The sequence below is a fragment of the Nannospalax galili genome, unplaced genomic scaffold (assembly GCF_000622305.1).
Source record: "Nannospalax galili isolate Female #2095 unplaced genomic scaffold, S.galili_v1.0 scaffold488, whole genome shotgun sequence".
In the NCBI taxonomy this organism is placed as follows: Eukaryota; Metazoa; Chordata; class Mammalia; order Rodentia; family Spalacidae; genus Nannospalax; species Nannospalax galili.
This window is the reverse complement of record NW_008360316.1, coordinates 6,336,370-6,352,357: the sequence shown is the minus strand read 5'-3', so window position 1 is coordinate 6,352,357 and position 15,988 is coordinate 6,336,370. Positions and strand designations below refer to the sequence as shown.

The window sequence follows — 15,988 nt, the reverse complement described above, 5'->3', positions numbered from 1 at the left end:
TGTGCAATGCTGTGGAGGTCAGAAGAGGGCTTTGGATTCCCCTGGAACTGGTGCTAAGGACAGTTTGCAGTCACCATGTGGGTGCTGGGAATTGAACCTGGGTCCTCTGCAAGAGTAGTCAGCGCTCTTAACCTCTGAGCCATCTCTCTAGCCCCTACATTTTTAAATTAAAAATTTTTTTGAGACAGGGTCTCCCTGTAGTCCCGGGTGACCTAGAACTCACTATGTAGATCAAACTGGCCTAAAGGCATGTGCTTCCACACCTGGCTTAAAAGCTTCTTTTTTTAAATTTTTTTTTTTTTTTTTTTTTTACTTTTTGGTCTTTTTGAGACAGGGTTTCCCCACTGTCCCGGCTATAACTTGCTATCTAGACCAGGCTGGCCTCAATCAAACAGAGATCTGCCTGGCATGTACCGCCACATCCAGCTAAAAGTTTTGTTTTTATAATATGATTTTTTTTTTGAAAAAAACAACAACAACATTTTTTTGTGCAGTTTGTTTTCTTGAGGCAGAGTCTCAGGTGGCTCAGGCTGGGCTTGAACTCACTATGTAATGAAGGACAACATGAAGGATAACTTTCAATCTACTCATTCTCCTTCCTCCACTTCCCAAGTACTGGGGGTACAGAAGCGTGCTACCACCTGTGGCTTATTTCTATAACATGAATGCACAATAATTCATTAATACATTAATAACAAGATTTCAAATTCATCTTTGTCATTTTTCTTAATCTTCCAATTATTTGTGAATCTGTTAGAGAATGTTAAGTGAAGTCTTGGAAAAAAAAAAAAAAGCAAACATTTCCCACATGGTTTCAGAGATTGGGAACACAGGCTAGGTAGTCATGTACTTGAGGTGAGGGTCTCTGTTCTTAGTTTTTAGGGTATATCTGTGCTCTTTCCTGGTCTTTCAAGTCTTGCAAGGTATTAAGTGAGTTTAAAGAAAACTTTCTACGCAAGCTATAACCCCAAGATGAATAAATAGTAGCCAGTCTTCTCGGGGTAGGAAGTAGTTTTTCACATTTCTCTTTTATTTTTCCCCTAAATTTCCTATAATATGCAAGTATTTCGAAAAAGAAAAAACCTTTAAGTCATTTTTTCTTTTTTTATTGAATTTTTGCAAGTTTCATACAATATATTTTGATCATATTTAGACTCCCTCCCCTATTTGAACCCTTCTTATATACACCTGCTGGTTTTCATGCACTCAATCATATATTAAGGCCTACTGAGTCAAGTTTGTGTCCCCAAATGTCCTCAGTGTGCGTCCATCCACTGGAGTCTGGTTTAACCTATCTAGTGTCACACCCTTAAAGAAAACCAACTCTCCCTCTCCCAGCAGTTATTGGCTGCCAATATTTCCTCAGCTAAGGTTGGGGCTTCTTCATCATTTGTATGCTGGGATTTATCTGGCTTAAGCTTACATGGGTCTTGTGCATGCTGTCATCATTGCTGTGAGTTCATATGAGTAACTTCCCAAATGTCTGGAAAACTCTGTTTCCTTGTGGTCTTCCACCACCTCTGGCTCTTACAATCTCTCCATCCCCTCTTCTATAATGGTCCCTGAGTTTTGGCTGGCAGAGGTTTGGTATAGGTGTCCTACTCAGGGATAAGCACTCTGCATCTCTTATTCTCTGTACTTTGGCTAATTGTGGCTTTCTGCGTTAATCACCATCTGTTGCATAAGGAAGCTTCACTGGTGAGAGCTGAGAAATGCATTAATATTCTTTCCACCCCATTCTGCTATGTTCCCTGAGCTTTAGGTGTAGAAATTGCATTGTAGATGTATCACTTAGGGCTGGGTACCTCACAGACACGTAACATAAGTCTTTTTTTTTTTTTGTCTTTTTGAGACCTGGAACTCACTGTGCAGATTAATTAGTAAGGAGTTTTTGAGGAAGTGTGCTTCTGGAATATACGGTACTAACTGCTCTCTCTTGATCAAAGTGGTTTTGTGGTCAGATCCCACTGCCTCATAATTTTTTCTGGCTCACCATTAAACTGTCCTTTATACTTAGTACATCTGAGTGAGAACCAAAGGGCTGTGCTAGCCTTTCCACACAGGTAGGATGCCGGTTCAGCTAATATGATGATGAGGAGAGCCTTTAGAAGGCACTTGGCTGTTTACTACTTTTGCTTTGCAGTGTGACAGTCAGAGGTCCACTTTTGGGGCACCCATTGAAACCACAGGTAGACAAAGTGTTGCTTCTGATTTAAGCTGGTTTTGTAATTGGGTGATCAGGACCAAATTAAACTGAAAAAGATTTCGTTTTAAAAAACATTCAATATTTATAGTGAATACACAAAAAACACAGACGCCTATATAAGTCCCAAAGAGCAGATTCACTAAACCCCTCATAACCCGCTTTGGCATATCTAGAACAATTCGTTAAACTACTCTTGCACTTTCAGTTTAAAGTACTTTGCCTAGTTTTAAAGATGGTTTGCATTTCCAGAGTACATAGCCAAGTGAAAAGGGACTGAGAACAAAGGTGTCAGGGCCCTTAAGATGAACCTCCTCATATCTAACACACGGCACATATAATACACATGTGGATAAAGGTTAAGATGTGGATAAGGCCTTTCTAATTCACAGTAATCCCAACTTTTAGTCTACACACTATACATTCATGGAACTTTCATAGATGTCAATAAAAATCTTCTATATGACCAGCTACATTTAAATGATTCATTAGCCCAGCGTGGTGGTGCATGCCTTTAATCCCAGTACTCAGGAGGTAGAGGCAGGTGGATCTCTGTGAGTTCAAGGCCAACCTGGTCTACATAGTGAGTTCCAGGACAGCTGGGGCTACAGGGAGACCCTGTCTCAAAAAGACTAAAAAAAAGAAAAATAGATTCATTACATATTACTTTTAAGTTAAAATTATACTTATGAAGACATTATATAATGTTATGTGTGGAAAGTAAGTTATTAGCAGATCTGTTACACTTCACCAAATATTTATTCCTATTACATCATGAATATAACTTTTGAATTCATATGTTGCTGCCATTAGTGGTTTAAGATATGCTTATGCACTGGTATAATCATAAAACTCCAAAGTTTCAAGCAACAAAAGCACTTACTTATGTACATTGTCTAATAAAACAGGGTTCATAGAATAAGAGCAAGTTGTAATAACTTTTTACTTAAGTTTGGCTAAACAAATTTAACCACTAAAAGAAAGATTAAAATAATTTTCTGCTTTTATTATTATAATTTGTTTTTTCCCTCCTCAGCCCCCCAGGAAAATTCCTCCACAGATGTACAGTAGGACATATCAAGAAGTGTCCTATTAGCTGGGTGTGGTGGCGCACGCCTTTGATCCCAGCACTCGGGAGGCAGAGGCAGAGGCAGGCAGAGGCAGAGGCAGGCAGGTCTCTGTGAGTTCAAGGCCAGCCTGGTCTACATAGTGAGTTTCAGGACAGCTGGGGCTACAGGAGACCCTGTCTCAAAAAGACCAAAAAAAAGAAAAAGAAAAAGTGTCCTATTAAACAAGGAAGGAAAGACAGGCACTCACTCACACAAGACAAACAGGAATGCCCAAATCACAAATTATCTCTAATTACAGGGTACAGTCGTGCCATCTTTCTTTTCATAATCTCACCATTTACACACTTTGATTTTTAACTTTCATTTGGGTTTATTAATATCAAAATTGGTCATCATTTGTCTGTTTCCAGACATTTTTACCTGAGGCAATAAGGCAAAAACAACAAAAAAAACCCCAACTCCCCCAGAACATCTCTGCATTCTTGTTTCACTATTGCAAGAAAGCTTTAAGTCCCATTGGCCTTACAGTATTTCACGATTGTTAAACTTCTGTCTGTTGCTGTAAAGTTCATTACTGGTGGCATACCAATCTAAAATGTTTAAATGTACCAATTTTAAACCCAGCACACTGCACACAAATACAGTCCAGTATACTCCAGCAAGTCTTGGTTTTACTCCCTGTTAATGTCTTAACATCCCTTTATATAAAAATAATCACTACAAATATAGTCAGTGTGAAATAAAAGACCGGCTCTTTAATTCTATAAGCTGTTTAGGGTACTTACAGCAAACTTAAGGCTGCATCTTACTAATAAGATTTTTTTTTAACTTTTACAAAAACTTTATTGAGAATTTCATACATGCATATAAGGTGTTTTGATTGAATCCACACCCACTCCCTCCCCTCTAACATTCCCTCCTCTGAAGAGGTAATCCTAAAATCTTTTAAGGATTAGATACGAGCTCCCAAATACTTTTGACATTTTGACAGTTTTGGCCTTTGGAGCAGAGTGTGTTGCTAAAAGGCCCAAGGACATTTTGACTTTTAGCCCAGAAACTGGCTACATTTCCTACCTTCTATTCTTATCACACCATCCTCTGAAGGGGTTACCCAAATTGCCAATTGCTTCTTCCATGCTGAACAAGGATGCAGGGTGAGGCTAATTAGAGATTTTTTTAAAGTCCATTTTTATTTTATGAGTGTTTTGTCTGCATGTATGTATATGCATTGCATGTGTGCAATGCCTATGGAGGCCAGAAGAGACCAGCAGATCCCCTGGAACTGTAGCTACAGGTGTTTTAAGCCACCACGTAGGTAATGGGAACCAAACAAAGGTCCTCTGCAAGAGAGGTAATCTCTATATCCCATTAGTTGTTTTTTTTTTTTTTTTAAGTCTTATTTGTAAGCTGATGAGACTTTTTTTAAGTTTTAAATATATTTATTGATTTTTTGTGGACTTCATATAATACATCTTAATCATATTTAGCCCCCCATAACCCACCCACAGGTCTTCATGCATTTTGTCATATATGTTAAGGCTTCCTCATATGAACTTTCAGCAATGGGTGACAGCATGCACAGGACCCACGCAAACTCAATCAGACAAAAACCAGACCAGAACTGGGGAAAACGGCAGGAGACTATAACTTTGGCATGGAACTACTGGCAGCTGATCACTGCCAAGCGAGGGAGAGCTGATCTTCTTTAAAGGAGTGATGCTAGATAGGCTGAACAGGCTCCAGTGAAGGAACTCACACAAAGGGACATCTGGGTACACAAAATTAGTTTTAAAATAGCCACTGACATGCAAAGGAAAAAGCACTCTACAGCTAATAAAACTTACAAAATTAGTTCCCAAATGAACACGTTTTCTGTTTGATGTTTTAAAATGATGATCCAGGGGCTGGAGAGTTAGCACAGTGGTTAAGAGAACTTTGGCTGCTCTTGCAGAGGACCTGGGTTCAATTCCCAGCACCCACAGAGCAGCTAACAAGCCATCTGCAACTCCAGTTCCAGGGGAATTTGAGGCCCTCTTCTGACTTCTGTGGGCTTTCCATGACGTAGGTGCACTTACATACAGGCAGGCAATACACTCATAAAATAAAAGCTATCTCCTGCCTCACCAACTCGATGGGCTGTTCTTTCCTCTGACAAGGCCCATTTTCCCCTGATTTCATCTCCTAATTTCCCAGAGAAGTTCAGTCAGGTTCTTTTGTTACCCTTTCCCTTTTTGACAGAAGACAGAATTGGCCCATAGCCAGTTTCTAGGGTTGACTCTACCCTCTGCTTTTGCCCCTCTACAATGGGAGGCATACCCTTACCTGTAACCCTCCATACAACCTCCTCTTCTCAAAGAAGGCAACTTGTTATCTCTGCTCACTTTATTTGCTTCCTTCCCAATCTCTCCTCAAAACAAACTTCAAGTAAGAGTTTATCACCAATATTTTATGGGAACGCCTCTTAATCAAGGTCACCATGAACTTCTCCACTGCCACACTGAAAGCTCAATTTGCTTTTTTCACATACGAGGCATACGTGAGCACACTTTCACTCTCCATGCTGTCCTATGACTGGTGTGCACATTGTTTTGCCACTTACCTAATGCTTTTCGGAGAGACAAGCACTCTAGGAGAAATAAGAAGCTGGAATGCAGGAAACTTGTTACTGCATTTACTACAGGAATGATACAGTAAACTATATGAAATACAAGGAAATACTACTTTATTCACAGAATCAGATATTCTATATGATGCATACAACTGGCCTGTTCTCTATAAATTTACTGCTAAAATAAAATGTATGACTTACTTCATGTATTATACAGCATTTTTTCTTTGTGTAATATTTATTTTAAAATGCTTTTATTGAATTTTTGTGTATTTCATACAGAATATCTCTAACAGCCTTATTCATCTTTATACCCCTGTCCCCATCTGTACCCTCCCATATAGCCTCCTCACTGGAACTGATACACTCTGTCATCCATGGTAAGGTCCACTGTGTCAAGTCGAGTCAGTGTCCCCAGACGTTAACCAGTGCAAATCTATCCACTGAGGTCTAGTCAGCCTATCTAGAGTCTCTTGCTTTAGGATGATCAGCGTTTCCTCACCTAAGAGTAATCAGTTACCAATATTTCTTCATCTAAGATTGGGGTCTGCTGTTCATTTCCCCAGTTCTGTGCTGGATTTTTGTCTGCCTGACTTTGCATGGGACTTGTGTATGCTGACACCATTGCCATAGGCTCATATGAGCAGGAGCTATAGGACTATTTCCATACGGTCAGGCACCTCCTCCCTGGCTCTTACAATCTTTCTGCCCCCTCTTCACAATGGTCCCTGAGCCTTGGGTGGATGAAGTTTTATATAGGAGTTTTGTCCAATGACCAGCATTCAGCAGACTCTTCATCTCTACTCTTTGGCCATTTGTGACCTTTTGTGTTCCTGGCCCTCTGCTGCATGAGGGAGCTTCATTAATGAGACTTGAGAGACGCATTAGTGTTGTCTTCTTTACCCCTGTTTTATGTTCTGTGTGCCTTCAGTATAGAGGTTGCATTGTAGATGTGTCACTTAGGCCTGGGCAATTCATAGACAATGTCTGCATGTGACCAGTTGTGGTACTTGGTAATAGTCTCCAGCTGGTACAAAATGAGCTTCTTTGATGAGTGGTGACTGGGATATCTGTCTGTAAATATAAGGATACATGTTTTGCACATAGTAAGAAAAACATTAGTCTAGGGACGGTAGTCTAGTCTTGGGGTTTTCTCTAACATCTATGACCATTCCAACCATGTGTATTTGGTTATGTATAAGTACCACACTTGAGTTTCCTCCCATTGAGTGGGCTTTTAGCCCAATTAGGTAGCTGTTGATTGCCTCCAAGATAAAAGTGCCATTACTACACCAATGTTATATGCTGTGCCAGAATATATAAAAAACTCAAAAAACAAAGAATCAAGAAAGCAAGTAACCCAATTAAAAGATGGGCTAAAGATCTGAACAGAGTTCTCGAAAGAAGAACTAAAGGTGACTAAGAAACATCTTAAAAGGTATTCAACATCATTAGTAATTAGGGAAATGCTAAATAAAACCACTTTAAGATTTCATTTTACCCCAGTCAGACTGGCTAAGATCAAGAGAACAATGCTTGAGAAGATGTGAAGAAAGGAGAACACTCACCTACTGCTGGTGGGGCTGCAAACTCGTGCAATCCCTATGGAAAGCAGTGTGGAGAACTCTCAAAAAACTAAAAATGAACCTACCATTTGACCCAGTTATACCACTCTTTATGCCCAAAGGACTCATCCTATTGCAGAGACACTTCTACGTCCATGTTTGCTGCTGCTCTTGTCACAACAGCTAAGAGATGGAAGGATCTTACAGCATTTTATGGCCTGTATTACTCTTATTTTACCATTTTCTGCTACATTAAAAAAAATATACTCGGCAGCAATAACTTCTTAGGCTACCTTAGATTTTTTTCCAGTATCAAGGTCAGCGTACATAAGCAAACATTTAAACATGGTGCAAAGAAAGGGCAGCATTAACCCTGGAAGGATGCTTGCTTTAGTCTTCTCAGAGGTCCCATATCTCTTTCCCACCCCAGAGACAAAGACTGACCCTATCCTAGCCAACTTTTCTTGGTTCTTTTTGGTGTTCCATAACCAAAACAAATCTCCCCTCTCGAGCTAATCAAGACTTGGCTATACTCTTTCTTTCTCTTCCCCTTGTCAGCAACATGGGAAGCAGGGCATGGCATACCCAAGGCCTATCTTTCAGGAGGCAAGGTCCATTTGGGGAGAGCAAGGACTAAACTGTAGTGCTAATGGATTGAAACCCTTTTGGTAAAGTTGGAATCCATGAGTCTCAATAGGTAAAAATAAATATACCAACAGTGGAGAAGAGAAGCCTGGTGAAGCCTCAAAGTGTCTCCCTATAAAACTTTTTATTATCTAATGAGTATAAAATACTCTTTACACTGATGAAAACTGGCAGATACTCTCTGACCATATGACAAAAGTAAATATTACCAGCAGAAAGCTACATCCTATACCTTCTGATATGATATACTGAAAGGAACACAGAGTAGTTTAGTGGTATTCTTGACAAAAGTTTGTAAATCACAAGGAAATAGCAACCAATTCTATTAAGGGACAATCTACAAAGTAACCACTCAGTGACAGGTAAAATGCTTTAAAACTAAAACATGCATTAAGAACAAGAGATGGGTTGAAGCTTAGAGAAAAGGTCCATTTGAATTTAGCTATTGTAAGCATAGCGTTAGCTGGGCACCCTGCCTTCCTATCTCCTAATTCATTCATCAGCTCACTTATTCATTTAGCAAATATTTATTGTGTACCTACTATTAATCAGGGTCTGTTCTCAGTACTGCTAATAAAATGATGAAAAAGGCTGGGCGTGGTGGTGCACGCCTTTAATCCCAGCACTCAGGAGGCAGAGGCAGGTGGATCTCTGTGAGTTCAAGGCCAGCCTGGTCTACATAGTGAGTTCCAGGACAGCTGGGGCTACAGGGAGACCCTGTCTCAAAAAGATCAAAAAAAAAAAGAAAAAAAAAAAAGAAAAAAAAATGAGACAGTTATATGTAAATACTACTCTGGTTTTGATATGAAGTATTCCCTCAAAAGACTCAGGTGTTAAAGACTTGGTTGCCAGCTGATGAGCTCTGAGAGGTGATGAGTTCATAGCTGAGTGTGCATTTAGGAAGTGGAGCCTAGCTGGAGGAAGTGGGTTACTGGTGGTGTGACTTTAAAGAGGACATCTTGTCATCAAGCTTCTTCTCACTCTATCTGCCTCAAGCCTCCCTAAGGTCAATAGCCTCCTGTCCCACGTTCCCACCCCTGTGATGTTCTGCCTCGCCACAGACCCATAGCCACAGAACCTATTCTTGCTTGGCTTGTTCCGCTTTTTTTTTTCTTGGGCACTGGGAAAACCTCTTTCTGATCTGAGGGAAGCCCTTTCCTATCTTTTTCTTTTTGAGACAGGGTCTTACTATGCAGCCCCATCTGGCCTGGAATGTACAGAGACCCGCCTGCCTCTGCCTCTGCCTCCAGATGTCACGGTTTCCTTAGAAGACCTCTTCGACAGTCCTGATTTCCCTTTTCCTAAAGGTGAAGATTTTTGTCAAACAGCAGACATATCTCAACTGAAGTGAAGAAAGTGTGACTGAGTTCTCATGTTCTCAGGCAATGATGGGTCATGCCTGCCACCTGGCTAAGAGGGACTGTAGAACACCACACTTATCCTAAAACGTTTACAGATTTCAGATATGCTGAAATGTGTGTTGGGACATGTTCTTGAATGGATGAAAATAGAAGTATAGAGGTGCTGTGATACTCTAAATCTACTTTGAAAATGACTTTGAAAAGTTGCTTGAAATTCTAACAAATACTACTCAGCAATACGTTAGATGACAGTATAAAAACAGTCTGAGTTTCACAACTAATAATATTGTTAGAGACACTAATTTCCTCATAAGAAATCACAAATGTAGGGCGGGAGAGATGCTCTGTGGTTAAAAGCGCTGGCCGCTCCTGCAGAGGACCTGGGATTTAAAAATCCCCCACAAACGCTGATTAATGGCACAGCCAAAAAATTAATAAAGTTGAAGAAGTTAGAGCATAGTTCATGGATAACATCTTCAGAGATATAATCAGGAGTCAGCAGGAGATCCTCCTGACAGATGGCTGGTGAGCAGGAATTGATACCAACAGAAATTGTCACCGTGGGTATTAAAATTTTAAAATTAAGAGCATAAAATTAGGTTGTTCTAAGATAAAAACATTAGAAAGTTTCTAAAAGCTAATATTCACAGAAAAACTTGCAGGAGTTGCTTCCCTTCTCTACCATGTAGGTTCTATAGATTGAACTTCAGTGGTCAGGTTTGACAATAAGTGTTTTTACGCACTGAACCATCTCACCAGCCCTCAACATTTAACTATTATTCAACACCAAAATATACCATTCAGTTGGATTTTGCCATATGCCAGGATTAATTAAAAAAATAATCTAATTGGTCTGAGGTTTACCACTTGGAAGTCTCTCATCTAGCTGTCATAAAATGTGATGACTGATTTTATATAAATTCTAAAATTGATGTTCGATATTTTAAATATGACAGCAAAAGCTATCATAGACAAAGGCTTACTGTAATAAAAACACATAAATGCTCATATTAAAAACAATCTCATGGAGTAACATGCAAAAGAGATCCACCTTTAAACTCTTGGGACATTAATAATAATTATTAAAATTAAGAGTTCACCAGTTTTTTTTAACCATTCAATAAATATTTAATGCACCTATACCAGACATAATAGGCCCATGGACTACAGCAGAACAGGGCACCTATGTTTCTGCTGGGACTATGGCATGGCATGTCTTCATGGTTCCAAGTGTGTATGTAACTGAGTATATTTAGATCAGTTACTAACAGAGTTGCTTCCCACCACTGCTCTACACAGGCTCTTTACTCATTCCATCACTGTTCTATGCACCAACATGCAGAGATGAAAATGAGAGACAAATGGCCATTCTAGTGGGAGAAGACAAAACAAGTACATAAAATAATTCTAAAGAAGGAAAAGATGATCTGAGTCAGTTTTTAAGGATTTAAAATACAAATACAACTATACCTACCAAAAGGAATAAAACACCAATGAATTCATATAAGGGATTTAGCTCCTTGCCCCTTTATCTAGAATAAAGGAACACAGTAACTATTATCCCAAATCACTTTACTTTTTAAATAGCAGCAAAGTTTTCTTTGAAAAGCAAAATAAATCTGACATGAAGTCAGAGAAACTTCTAGCATCCAATATTATGTAAAACTTTACAAAGTTTTTTAAAACAGTTTTAGAAGCAGAAGTTTATGTAGAAGCAGCTGGCATGCTGCACTCTACAGCAAGCTCCACTACCAACTTCTTTGCAGGAGGCCATCTTTTGTTGCCCTGTTGTAATCACTATATATTTTTGAATCGATAAATCACATTTTACATAAGACACATGCAATTCAGACTGCTTACAATTTGTCTTTTAAATTAATCCCTTGATTTAAGCATCATCAAGTTTCCCAAATTACTGTGACAGCTCTGTACTTCCAATTTTCAATTCACTTTTCTTAATGTCTTGATGCTCTCCCCACAGGTCAAACCAAACTGTATTACAGAGCTTGATAAGCTGGTGGGTTTAACAGTAATTTCAAAACTATCTTTTGAGGTACTGTAACCATTATACTAGGAAAGTAACTATTTTATTTATGACAAAGTTGGATGGTGTAAAACCAGTGTCAGGCTTCTTAAAACCTTTCCCATTGAAAATTTTTTACAAGACCCTTGGTAATACAGGTATATAAAATACAAGTAATTTACTAACAAAGTTACTTTAAAAGAATTTTTTATACATATGTATTAGTTATTCCTCTGTTGCTGTGGCAAAACTCCATGTTCAAGGCAACTTACAGAGGAAGAATTTATTGGGTTTACAGTTCCAGAGGAAGAAGAGTCTATCACGGTGGGGAAGACATGGCAGGAGGCAGCTAAGCACTCATATCTTCAAGCAGGCACAGGAAGCAGAGCACACACAAATAGAATAAAACTTTTAAAAATGAGATGGAAGTGCTTGTCTGTTTTCACATAAAGAATTAAAACTTGTCTGAATATTTGAAAGCATCTTCAATGTTCTTCAGAGTTGACTGACCTTTTGCTTTTACAATTATCAGTGTGGATACATAATATGAATAACTATGCAGAAGTATTCATTGTTTAGGGCCACTTCAGAAATTGTTGGAGATTATATCCTAATCCCAAGCCAATATTCAACGATTTTTTTAAAAAATTTAAATTTTATGTGTATGGGTGTATTACCTGCATGTAGGTAAGTGCATCCATGTCGTGCAATGACCGTGGAGGACAGAAGAGGCCATCAGAGCCCCTGGAACTGGAGTTACAGGCAGCTGTCAGCTGCTATGTGGGTGCTGCGATTCGAACTCAGGTCTTCTGTAAGAACAACCAGTGTTCTTAACTGCTGAGCCATCTCTCCAGCCCCTTTTCAATGATTTTTTAATGAAACAAATCAGTAACCTAAAGTTTTCGAAATAAAATATTCAAATACAATATAATCCAAAGATATAGTTACTTGATGCATATTGAATGATGGTAGAAAAATATCAAAATCTTGTTTTCTGTAATTAAACCATTGTATTTCTATGAGACGAAAACTTTAAATACACAGTAAAAGTACTGCAATTCATAGTGTACAGTGGTCTCTTATCTGAGTTAAGGTGTTTCAGGCAATGATATAAGGGCATGCACAGTAAAAACTGCTCCTGTTGCATGCTCAGAACCAATCCTCAGTGAAGTCACGTGGTGTAACATGCGCGAGCACTGCTAGAAATACCTGGGATTAATCCTACATTTGATTTTTAATTTATTTTTTTGCCCTTGGTTGCCTTTAGAGGATGTTTTATTGTTGCCACAATTTTTGCAATCCCCATATTCAGTTATGGGACTCCATATGCAACCCCATATGAGGTTACCACCCACCGTTTAGGAAGCTCGGGTCTAGTATATCTTGTTGCCGATATTTATAATTAGAGAACTATAAATTATAGGTCAATGAAAACAATGTAAGCTCTTCTATCTACGTTGCATTCTATATCTGGACGGGGTGTACATGATAGTTTAGAACTTCTGCAATGGCTTCTTACTGTCCTCAAGATAAAAAGTCCTGCCACATGGCTTATGTGAATGATCTCATTCCCACTCACCACACACCCATCTCTTACTGCTCACATTTTGCTGAGTCAAGCTTTTACTTCCAGTTCCCCGAAAAGCTATTAATATCCCTTTACCTGCGTCACTCTTTTCTTTTTCTTCCAAATGAATTTCCAGTCACTCTGAGTGACTATACATTAATTCCTTCAGGAAACCAGGAATATGTTAGATGCTCTTCTAGTGCACTCCCACGGCACCCAGCACTTACCCCTAGCACAGCGTTTACCATGTTGCATTAAAACTGTCCTCTACCATTAAACTTTAAGTACATAAGCTGTCATTCTAAGCCTCACTTCTTGGATCTCACTTTGACAAACAGGATTTCAATAATCATGAAAAGAAGAATGAAGCTAGATTCTATCAGCTGTTTCATGACTTGGACTTGTACACTTAATCCCTAGTTGACTCCCCTCAACGGCAAGCTTCTGGTCACAGTGGAAAAGAAAAAAAGTGAAGGACTCCATTAACATGTTCCTCCATGGTTCCTGCCTTGAGTTCCTGCTCTGACTTCTCTCAATGATAAGACTGTTATTTGGAAGTATAAGATGTAATAAACCCTTTCCTCCTCAAGCTGGTTTTGGTAAGGGTCTTTTATCACAGCAACAGAAAGCAAATTAGATCAGGAGTAAAATAGTCATCACTGCTGGGAGTGGTGGCTCATGCCTTTAATCCCAGTATTTGCGAGGAAGAAGCAGGCATATCTGTGTGAGTTTGAGGCCAGCTTGGTCCATGTAGTGAGTTTCAGACCAGTCAGGACTACTCTCAAAACAACAACAGCAACAAAACAAACCATCACACCACAATTAAAACTATCAAGGGATGAAATATTATTAATCACAACCCCAAAATTCTGAGCATACAGGTATCTCAGAAATTATGCACACATGCTCCCCAAGTAGTGGTAGAAAAGGATTAACCTGGTCCTCGGATTAGTGAAAGGTATTCAAATCACTGAGGTGTAGGGAGAGTTTTCCAGGCTACAGCCCCACTGGATGCACTAGTTTTCAGTCACTGTTTACTGCCATTTATTGTGGCAGTAAAAGCATAAAAACCTGTTTCAAATCAGTCCAACAAGCAGATCTAGCAAATATGTCAACAGACCTGATCAAACAATTGATAGTATTCTGTTATTGCTTCAGCTAGGCTAAAGGTTACAAAGTTGTAGAGAATGGGGAGGCTAAGAGTTGGGGAAAGAAATTAAAATATCACACTGGTGTAAACTGTAAGGTGAAGTTAGTAATTTAAAGTGAAAACAGGTTAGAAGTGAATCAGAAAATAAACAAAACCAAACAGACCAAACAATAACCCTAAAATTCAGAGCCAGGGGAAAAAACTGGATTTTATTCAAGGCACTAGTGGTTTCTAAAGTTAAAGTGAAACTGTGGGGAAGATTAACCTAAGGTTCTGAAGAATATGGGACTGAATAAAGCAGAAAAATCAATACTGAAAAATAAGTTTGTCTGATACAACATTAAGAAAAATGCTGTAATACACTAAAAAGGTAGATCTTTCTCCTCTAAGATGTGGTGTGAGGCTGGAGTCAATGAACACATTATCTATGATGTATCTTAATACCAGTATCATTAACCATACTTAATTTTAATATGCAAGTTCCCCTTTTCTCTCTTTTTGGTTGTATTTTAATGTTCCTTGAATTCTTCGTTAGAAAGACATGATGTACATTAAAAATAGAAGAGTATTTTTGATTCTCAGAAAACTCATAAACACTAAAATGTCCACACAACTATTTTTTAGGAAGAACTGTCAAACTTTCCGATGTTTTACATGGTAATATTTCTCTTGAAGTAAGGAACTTAACATTTACACCTTAACAGATGTAGGTTATACACCTTTTGGTTTGGTAGGCAGGGTCCACTAAAACATTATGACTTAGAATCACGTAAATAACCGTCATTAGAATTGATAAAACCTGCAAACTAACAACTGGCTAACTCTGACGGTTGATAGTCATGGCTGGAAGTCATGCAGTAGGACGACTCCACTAAAGCGATCTTAGGGATGAGACGTGGCTCCAGTGAGATAGGGGATGCACAGCACCACCTAGGTGGGGAAGGGCGCAGAGAGAAGACCACTCCGGCCCGAGCCACGCCCACACCATCCCTACCGGAAGTCCGGGGTTGAGTACCGAGGACCGGCGGCTTCTGCCGGTGGAAGCCAGATGACCGTTTCCGGTCTCCCTCGCCCTCCCTGCAGCCCGGGGTCCTCCAGTTCCTCCCCCCCGCGCCCAGCATCTGAGGAGGCGGAGCCGGGACGGGCTCGCCGGAAGGGCTCCTCGCGTACCTGCGCCAGCACCGTGAGGCTGCCCTCGCGCGCCGCAACTTTCACGCGGCCGTGATGCCACGCCGCTCCTGCCCCTCCCAGGGCCACGCCGGCCACGACCGCTGCCAGAGGGCCGGGACTCGGCATGGCTCGTCGGCTGGCCGCGAGTCTCCGCCGCAGTCTTCCGCCCCAGGCCGCCAGCCGAGCGCTTCTCCCCGCGGCTGTAGCCATCTTTGCGGAAGCGTCCAACCGCCGTGTCGGGCCTCGCCCCAACCTCCTGAAGTGTGCGGCTGAGCTCTCGCGAGGTCTTAGCAACCTCTGCTTGTCTCTTGGGCGTGTTTGGTGGGTGTGGTTCCTTCCTCGAAGCTCAGAGTGGCTGGAGGTGACGCCTTCTTAGGAAAAGATTTGGGGGTAAGAGGAAGTGTCCAGACTAGTCAAACAGGCATCTGGTAGCCCAAGAAAGGAGCTGGAGACATGGTGCAGGGGTTAAGAGCATTTGCTGCCCTTCCAGAGGACCAGAGCTCTGTTCTCAAGCACCCTACATCAGGGGGCTTACGACCACTGTATCCCCAGGGGATCCAACAACTACTGGCCTGTGGGTACCTGCACACTTGTACACGCACATAAAATAGAAGTTTAAAAGAGAA

General features: G+C 40.2%; 1 protein-coding gene across 1 annotated transcript in view; it reads right to left on the bottom strand.

Moving 5' to 3' along the window:
* Micu2 (mitochondrial calcium uptake 2) overlaps nucleotides 1–15,639 on the bottom strand; it is a 130,342-nt gene extending 114,703 nt beyond the window's left edge. Inside the window, exon 1 of the mRNA XM_029559610.1 lies at nucleotides 15,363–15,639. Coding sequence (XP_029415470.1) covers nucleotides 15,363–15,572 — 210 coding nt within the window. The 5' untranslated portion in view covers nucleotides 15,573–15,639. The remainder of the gene's footprint in view (nucleotides 1–15,362) is intronic.
* Nucleotides 15,640–15,988: the final 349 nt, after the last annotated feature.